At 45.7% G+C, this 8,847-nt stretch overlaps 1 protein-coding gene across 1 annotated transcript in view; it reads right to left on the reverse strand.

The window, feature by feature from the left end:
- LOC139329284 (mitogen-activated protein kinase kinase kinase 12-like) overlaps positions 1 to 7,423 on the reverse strand; it is an 18,003-nt gene extending 10,580 nt beyond the window's left edge. Inside the window, exons 1-5 of the mRNA XM_070959490.1 lie at positions 6,966 to 7,423; positions 4,220 to 4,751; positions 1,438 to 1,621; positions 994 to 1,185; positions 42 to 200 (exon numbers count right to left, since the gene is read on the reverse strand). Of these exons, the coding sequence (XP_070815591.1) occupies positions 42 to 200; positions 994 to 1,185; positions 1,438 to 1,621; positions 4,220 to 4,727 (1,043 nt within the window). The 5' untranslated portion in view covers positions 4,728 to 4,751; positions 6,966 to 7,423. The remainder of the gene's footprint in view (positions 1 to 41; positions 201 to 993; positions 1,186 to 1,437; positions 1,622 to 4,219; positions 4,752 to 6,965) is intronic.
- Positions 7,424 to 8,847: the final 1,424 nt, after the last annotated feature.

Raw genomic sequence — 8,847 nt, forward strand, 5'->3', positions numbered from 1 at the left:
CGCCGCTGCAGAGGGAGGTGTAAAATGGTCGTGACACCTACCAAATATCCACCTTCTCTGAGACCGGCTCGTTGCGTATGACCTCAGGAGCCATCCAGGCCACCGTACCAGCAAAGGACATCTTGGTGCTCTTGTCACTGAGCTCTTTGGACGTCCCGAAATCAGAAATCTTCACTGAGTCATCGTAAGTGATCAGCATGCTGGAATGAAACATTGAATGGCAAATTTATATCTGCAAAAACAGCCGAGTTCAATCAGCTGTTCACTAAATGTAAACGAATTCAAACCTATCATTGACATGACATGTCATCACTCCATGTACTGTGGCAGTTTGGGCCTTTCAGTTAGAGTTAGAAATTTGCTCTTTAATTACAGCATCTGCATTTGGCCCCTCAGGTTTCCCAACCTGTGGGTCCGGACGTGTCTATCGTTTCTCTGGCCTACTTCAGATGAAACCACTCCCACTTTCCCATGCCTTGATGGCTGCGTTCCCATGGAAACTGCTTCCACATGGTCCACGACAGCCACAGTATCTTGGAAAATAGCAATCTGGGGCACTGAATCTGATGAATTTACTGTTTATCAAACCACAAATGAGATGAGGATTCGCTAGCTGGCGTGCATTTATTATGATAGCAACTGAAAAGACATAAAGGGAACGCAGCCGCTGAGGTTTCCGTCACACAGTTGTTTCATCTAAAGCAGGTTGAGAAAATGACAGACACGCACCCTAAAAAGTATTCAAATGACCTGATCACAGCTGGAAGACACTGCTCTGTTTTAGGGAGTCAAAACCTCAAAAGGTTGGGACGCAGTAGAACCATCCATCATTGCTCTAACTTTCATCCAAGTCAGACTGATCATGTCTGAGATATCTTGTGAGGTAGAGATTAGAGAAGGAACACAAACCTTCATCATCATCATCAACACGATCATTTACACTTGAATTACAAAGCTGTAATCACAGTTATCTTTCACCAGGTCTAAACTCACTTTGGTGACTTGAGGTCTCTGTGGATGATCTTGTGCAGGTGAAGATAGTTCATGCCCCCAGCGATGCCCATGGCCCAGTCCATGAGCAGCGACGGCTGGATCTTCCTGCCTGCTCTGAGCACCTCGTACAGCTGTCCCTGGGCACAGTACTCCATGATGATGCAGTAACACGGAGCCTGGGTGCAAATACCTCTGAGAGTGTAGAGAAGTATGCACGGTATGTTAAGACAGAACATATTAGAGCTGTACAATTCCAACAATGAATGGGAAACTTTTAAGCATTTTATGTTGTAATGATTGATTTGAAGGATCACGTGTAAAGCTGTCATACATACAGTTACTATAAAGCTCTCACTTCATGAGGAGAAAATCATAAAAACATGCAGTTTTAGTGGAATCCTCTGCACTTGTGACCTAATAAGCAAACTGATAATTTCTACTAACTTGAAAGTGATGATGTTGGGGTGTTTGAGCTTGCGCAGGTGCTTGATGTCTGTCTCTTTGATATTCCGCACTTTCTTTACGGCCACTTCCTGCCCGTGCAGTTTGCCCAGAAAGACGGCGCCCTGGGCTCCGCTGCCCACCCACTGCAGGTCAGATATCTCCTCAAATGGGACCTCCCATGCCTCTGCAATTGGGGAAGAAGATGGAGGGAAAGCAGCTGGTGAGTTTATCGTGTGGCAGCGTGTCAATTATGGATGTAGAGCAGAGTGATGATTGCCACAAACTCTGTTTCATAACAATACAAAACACCAGACCGTTATTAAGGACTGCATCTTTGATGAGCAATAGAAATATCCTTTATGTTCTTTATTACATTTGAGTCTCTAATGTATCTCAATTTACTTTCTTTATGCTCTAATGATTCTTTTTGCTTTATTACAGACATTTCAGCCCTGCCTCATTACATCATTGAGTTATTTTGATGTCAGTCTCTTCATACTTTGATATTTGGGGAAATACTGAAAAGACTGAAAAAAGGGGGGAAACAGTGGCTCTGTCCAAAGGCAACAGAATCTGCCTACCAAAGTCTCTAAAACTCACTAAATATCATGTTATATCTTGTTGGTTTAGTCTGTACAAAAGCCTAAAAATGACATGTAATAGTTTTTGGTGCTGGGCACTTCCTGAATTCTCCGCTGGCTGCTTGGCAACTTCAAGAAACAGATGAGGACAGGACCCTCTAAAAGACCGCAAGTTGTCATTTTTACACTTTGTTTTTTTATGCAAACCTGAAAAACCGGTCACAACCGAGTGGTGGAGGTGCTGGATTTGGTTCTGTGGCGTCAGTCTTATCATCTAATTCTCATTAAGAAAGCGAATGAGCTTATTCTGTAAAAATGTCGAACTATTCCTTTAATATGTCAACATGTTCATATGTTATGCTCGTAAAAATAGGAAAAGTACACACTCATTTCATGTTTAGTCGTGCATACATTCAAAACAGGCAAAAAGGCTTAAAGCATTAAGATAAATAAAACACTTTGTGCCAGCAGCAGGGAGCACACAGCACCACAACAACAATAACAGACCTGTGATGGTGAAACCTGTTGTAAGTCCTGGCTCTGAGAGTCAACCCAGAGCCCAAGCTGATATCTTGTTCTGTAGTTGAACCTCACTTTAACCTAAGACACGGGGTGTGCAGGCAGACAGACAGGGAGCGCTAATCTCCTGTGGGTAATTCTCCCTCAGCCCCCTAAATCCTGCTTAGCGCCATTGTGGGGCTGAAGCGAAACAGGGGTCCAACGCTCAGGAGAGGGTTGGAAGAGGGAGGGGATTTGAGAGGCTAATGTGGCTGTATGGTGAACAGGGAGGTGGAGGGGTAGTGACGGTAGAGGTGATGGTAGCTGTGTGTGTGTGTGTGTGAGGAGAAAAGTAGGGAGGGGGATTCCCCACGGGTCGGCGGGGGTCCATGTGGCTGAAGACAGACTGTTAATACAGAGAAAATATACAGCCCGCTCTGCTGCTGTTCTCAACCCCAGAAAAGAAGATTCAGGCACATTTGTCATATTAATAAGGATGGTATGAATGATCAGCGCTCACCAGTGATAGATTGAGGCCTCTAATGAGCCTCTAAAGTGTCACACGGTAAAGACTCTAGGCCGCATCTTTATCTAATAACCCCAGGTCTGCTTTGTTTGATCTGAAAAACTGAGGAAATTTAGACCATAACCAGGCAGCCCACGGTCCTTCACAATCAATAAAGGACAGATGAGGTTCTTGCTCTCTATTGTGCTACACTGTGCCTTCCAATCAAAGCTTAAGAATAGAGCATTGTGACGCGGCAGGCAGGCATTCAGCTGCAATACCCCTATTTATTTCACTTTTATAATATCTGTCTTGCTCGCGTCAGTGTGTGTGACTCCCTGTGATGCTGCACAGAGGAGCGGAGCAGCGAGGTGCAGATGGGCTGGGAGTGATAACAGCACAGGATGAAAAGGAGAGGAAAGGAGACAATGAGAGATGGAGGGAGGAGGGGAGACGGGGAAGTCAAACGGGTGATAAAATATCAGAAGGCTATAAAGACAAGAGGACGTATGAATCTTCCACCTTCAAGCCTGATGTGTGCTGCCGTGTTTATTTCATCAAGTTCGTTTTCGGCATCTTTTCTGACTTTATGTGTTCGTGTCCGTGATATTAAGTGTTTCTATTTGTGGATGTGTTTATGTGTGCGTGCAGACATCCCTGGGTGCATGCTCACATACGCGTGTGTGCGTGTGTGTCAGGTTTGCGTTAATAGAGATGAGAGGCACGGGGTCAGAGCGTGGCCATGCATAATTCATGAAGCAGATTTGGCAGAGGAGTCCCGGGGGAGCTCTGCGCTATTGTAGTGGCTGCAGACATAAACAACACAGCATCACAGGGAGCTAGTTTCATTGGGGGGGTGGTGGCGGGAGGAAGGTGGGGTGGGCACAAGCAGGCGAAAGGATGGGGGGAAATATCAGGGGAAAATGAGCCCTTTGCAGATTTGATAGAGTCTCTCTCTGGCTGCAGCTCTTTCACGTCAAGGAAAGTGTTTATTTACAACATGGCCTTTGAGGGAGTCATTTTCCTACCAACTGTTTAATGTAATTAAACAGTTGCGATAAGATCACTCAATTAGCATATCAAAGATACAGACTGGAATCAAATGGGATGCCAGTGATTGCTGCAACCATAAAAAGCAACCCTTGATGCCAGTGTGTTTAGGTGTTTCCACTGAAATGGATTTGACTGCTAGACTTACCGTCCAGGTCGTGCTTGTGCTCTGTGGAGTAAGCTTTGCCGATCATAGTCCAGACAGGCCGCAGACACCCAAACAACCCCTCCAGAAACCCTCCTCCCCCTCCGGTAGACTGGCACTGTAGCCTGGCGTCATCCGCCTGGCTCCTGACCTCGCTGCTGTCCAGCTCCTGCCCCTCTCCCTCCGTCCTTCCAGGACTCCCATCATGCTCGTGGAGCTTCAGGACACTGTTGGCAAAGTGCTCTTGTTGTTCCTCGCCTGGTGTCTGGTTGTGTCCCGCAGTCTGGCCCTCTCCCCCTCCACCCCCAGGCTCGACGGCACCTCCGGTGTCTATGGAGAGGACGTTGCGAAGGACGCACTGGGTCGGGGTAAGGTCCATTTCTGGAGTGCAGGGTGTTTCAGCATCGAGGCGACGAAAGGATGGAGGATCAGAGAGGGGTGTGTTGAAGCCGGAGAGAGAAGGAGAGGGGGCACGAGGTTCATGGATAAGCGCCATAAGGCCCGTGGTCATCAGAAGAACTAGAGAACTGGGAGCCTTGACAGGAGCAAACATGGAGAGAGAGGAAGAGAGAAAGAGGATGAAAATGATTAAAAATCAAATCAAAGATAAAATTATTCTCTTACCCTCTGGGAGCCATGAAGGCTGATTTAGCTGAATATTGAGTTTGTAGGAGAGAGTCACCTCTGGAAGATGGTTTTTTAGGCCTCCTCTAAGCAAAACCTTTAGCTATAGTAGCTAAGTTATTATAAATGGCAGAGCAACTCAGTGGAGTGACTGTTATGTATCCCAAAAGGCAGATCTGAGCCATGCAGCTCTGAACTATCTGCAAATGGAGGCAGACAAGAGGGCATATCTCCCTTGAGCTGTGATCAATATCAAAGAAATGCACATTCATAGTTCCCGTGCTCCTCTGGTTCATGTCTTTTTTTCTCTTTTTTTTCCCCTATCTCCCAGAGAGTGCTTTGCAGCTTTCTATAAAAAGGGACTTTAAGGACTGTGCAGCAGTCTATGTTGAAGGGTAACATTTCACAGAGTACATGACAGCAGACTGAGTGAAAAACACACTGTTAGAAGCATAGACTAGAAATACAACGACACAAAGGTCACACATCATCATTTTTAGCATTTCTCAGAGCTCAGAAGTAACAATGCATTGCTAACTGCACCACTGGTGCAATTTGTATAGTGAAATATAGGTGAAGGATACTGTGGTTTTCCATCTACGTATCACTGGTGATCAGGGCAATGACATTAACTTATGAGTCATGATGTCTGACCTCTGAAGGTATCAAATCAATACTAGAATGTGAAACATGATTCAGGATGCGTGGATAAAGAACCACAGGGCAGCCTGTCTGGACCATAAATCTGAGAAAGCCTCAGTCCAGCACTATGTTTGATGAAGTGCCGAGTAAATAATATTAGACTTCCCTCTTTGGCTCGCTTGACAAGCTTAAAAAGGTACCTCAGCATCGCTGTACCTCAATAAAATAATTTCCGTACTTCTTACAGAATATTACATGTGCAGGCTTGCATTGCTTTTGGATTAGCATGTTCATGGTTAACAAACCCAGTGATCTGCAGGCACAGTGGTGCTACAGCTAGTTATTTACACCCTACTACAGCAACATCACCGGTGTATTCAAATGGACGAGATCAAATGATGGCTGTACAAGAACGAGAGATTTCTGCAAGCCTCCTCAAAGCTCGTCATTTCTCCAAGGACGACAGCATGTACACGCTCAGCGGAGAATGAAAATGCATTACTTCTTGTCAGAGCCTTTTGAAGTGCTCCACTCCTCCTCTGCTATCTCGGAGAAGCGAGAATACACGGTGACAGGTTTTACCTGCTTTGTAAAATAATGATACAAATCAAAATCCTTCACAGCACTCCAACATCCTGCTGGAGAAACAAATGTTTTTTTCTTCTCCAAGGTTACTGTCTAGTCATTGTGAGATCCACTTCAGGTATCTTACATTTACTGTCCACAATCGGGGTCAGTTTGAAGGTCAATTTGAGTCCAATTACTGAGCCTAAATATATCTACATGCAATTAAGACTATTATATTAACCATCCTACTGTGACCAGTACTCTCACTAGAAGGAATGAGCCTGACATTAGATGTTTGAGGCCCACCGTGTTGTGACACCACCAGGAATACCTATTGCTGTTTATTGATAATTCATAGACAGAGAAATCATAGAGCTGGTCCAAAACAAGAGGAGACACAGCCTGGAGGATTCATTAACCAAACCCCAACCATAAAGCTCAAAGTCTGGAAAAATCCCCCTCATTACAATTTCGCACTCAGGGAGAAACCCAACCACTGAGACACATCTGGTGTCTGAAATCTGGAATAATCACACATCATTCACATCCGACTGATCCTGGCTGCTAATAGTCCTGCTCCAGCTCGCACTTTATTTATTTCGAGGTATCAGCTGCGGGAGCTGCAGGAGCTGGCTACGGTCTGTTACAGGCCAGTGCGTTGAGGATGTGTCGGAGGGGTTTCTCGTGCGCATCATCGCCTCTCCTCGCACCTCCTGCGGTGAAAACCCCCGGTGCATCGGCGGAGCATCACTGACAACACTGAAGTTACACACAAACACACTCCTGCAGTTTATCTTTGAATAATACGGGACCGGATGTGGTATTTAGGGATACGATCGGCTGCAGACCGGCTGCCTTCTCCTTGCTGCTCATGACGCCAGCTGAATGCTGCCAATGGAAAACCAACGATTCCTACCTCAGAGCCGACAGCTGAAGTCCATCGCTGGTGACTGCAAAAGCTTATTCCGATGTATTGTTTAGGGTTTATTCTAATAACCACCTAATAATTCTATCTGTCTGGATATTATCAGCATCCACGCGTCTTCCTCCTCCGCCTCCTCCGCCTCCTCTTTGCATCCACTGAGGTTTCTCCGCCCTGGATGGCTGGAAGTCTGCGCTCTCTCCTGCGTTTATCCCAGTGAACAGTAAACACAGCTATAGCTACGCTCCCCTTTGGCTCGCTTGTTTGTCCTGCGCCTCCTCCTCCTTTTCCATTCTCCTCTGAGGATGCGATCTGCGCACACTCAGGAATTTATACGGCTATCTCACCTATAGTAAACACGACCGAAGAGGAGAGGAGAGGAGGATGGGAGGGAGGCAGTGCGCTCCTATCAGAGAAGAAAATGCGCTGTGACGAGCTCAGTCCGGTGAGACACGGGACAAGCGCAGGTAAACGGGTTTATGTGGGAGTGAGGCAACTCTTAGGCAGGGAGGAGGGCGGTCAGCCGGTATGTGAGGTGATCAAAATGATGTCATCCCCAAAGCATGCAGCATTTGACTGGACAGCGCCGTGTAAATCCCCTCAAACCCTATTAATGCCCTGTGTATCGAGTGGAATTGGCGCATAATCTGCGAGCGCTACCCCCGTCTGCCACAGAGGGGGCAGGCAGGAAGGACGGCAGGTCGTTTTTTATTATCATTTCCAATCTCAACTGACCCATTTCTCTCACACAGGGAGAGTGGGACAGCGCAGGGCCTAAATGGGACTTTCCCCAGGCGTGATTTGTTTCCCTCAGCGGCTTCAATTAACCCGAATGAAATAAAATATCACGCTAATTTAAACAACTGTCAGCTTTCACCACAAATCTCATTTTGGGTGTTTGAAGGTCCTGAGATAACAAGGGATGCTGTTTAAATATATTTCCGAGGCTGTATCATGCAAGAATGAATCAATGGGCCAAAACAAGACCTGATTCAGAAAGCTGTGGACTCTTTTCCCACACAAAAACAGTCTACAACATGTACCAAAAATAAAGAAATCACAATTGGATTTTCAGACCTTTATGTCTACAGCACAATTAATAAATCACTGGCAAAAACTGCACTGGAGACATCAGAATAAATGCTATTTAAATGAAGATTTTTTTTTTTTGCCTTCTTTTCAAGGCTTAGGGTGCACATAAACACATCAAAATTGAACAACAGGTTCAAGTTTTGAGTATTTCAGAGTTTTTGTTTGATTTCACAGGAAATGGCCACTAAATCTTCATAAGCCTTAAGGATGTCTAACACCTCCCAGTCAGGGGACTCCTGCATGATGAAGGGATGTCAGTGTAACTCTGCAGGAGATCATGAAATCACTGTAAACGCTGGAGAATCTTCCCGCAGTCAAACTGCTTGGCTGACACAGAGGAAGACATAAGTTTGTGGAACAGCTGGGGATCCCATGTCTGAGCTGTGTGCTTACTTGCTAGTCTAAATGGCACATGACCCTTTTTGAATGCTAAATCCAAATCCAGTCCTTATCTCCCAGATTAAGCTCGTGTTGGGTTTAAACCCTAACGATGACCTCATCGTGCTGCTTGTTGACGGTGGGGAAACCCTAACTAGCGCGCAGAGCGACCACATGAGACTGAAAAACCTGCACAATACAACTACTCAAAGCACCGCCCTCCTGTTCTCTGGGTTTATTTTCTGATGAAAATAAGATCTTTGCGCCGGCTGAGTTTGATACCTGCAGTGAAATTACGGTTTTGGGAAAAAAAGATTGCCTCTGTTTTCATTTCTTTGAGCATTCTGCGTCCATGTGAAGCCTTGCCAAAGGAAGAAAATAAGTATTATCTGTGGTGGAGTGATAC

Source organism: Chaetodon trifascialis, chromosome 3 (genome assembly GCF_039877785.1).
Source record: "Chaetodon trifascialis isolate fChaTrf1 chromosome 3, fChaTrf1.hap1, whole genome shotgun sequence".
Classification (NCBI taxonomy): Eukaryota; Metazoa; Chordata; class Actinopteri; order Chaetodontiformes; family Chaetodontidae; genus Chaetodon; species Chaetodon trifascialis.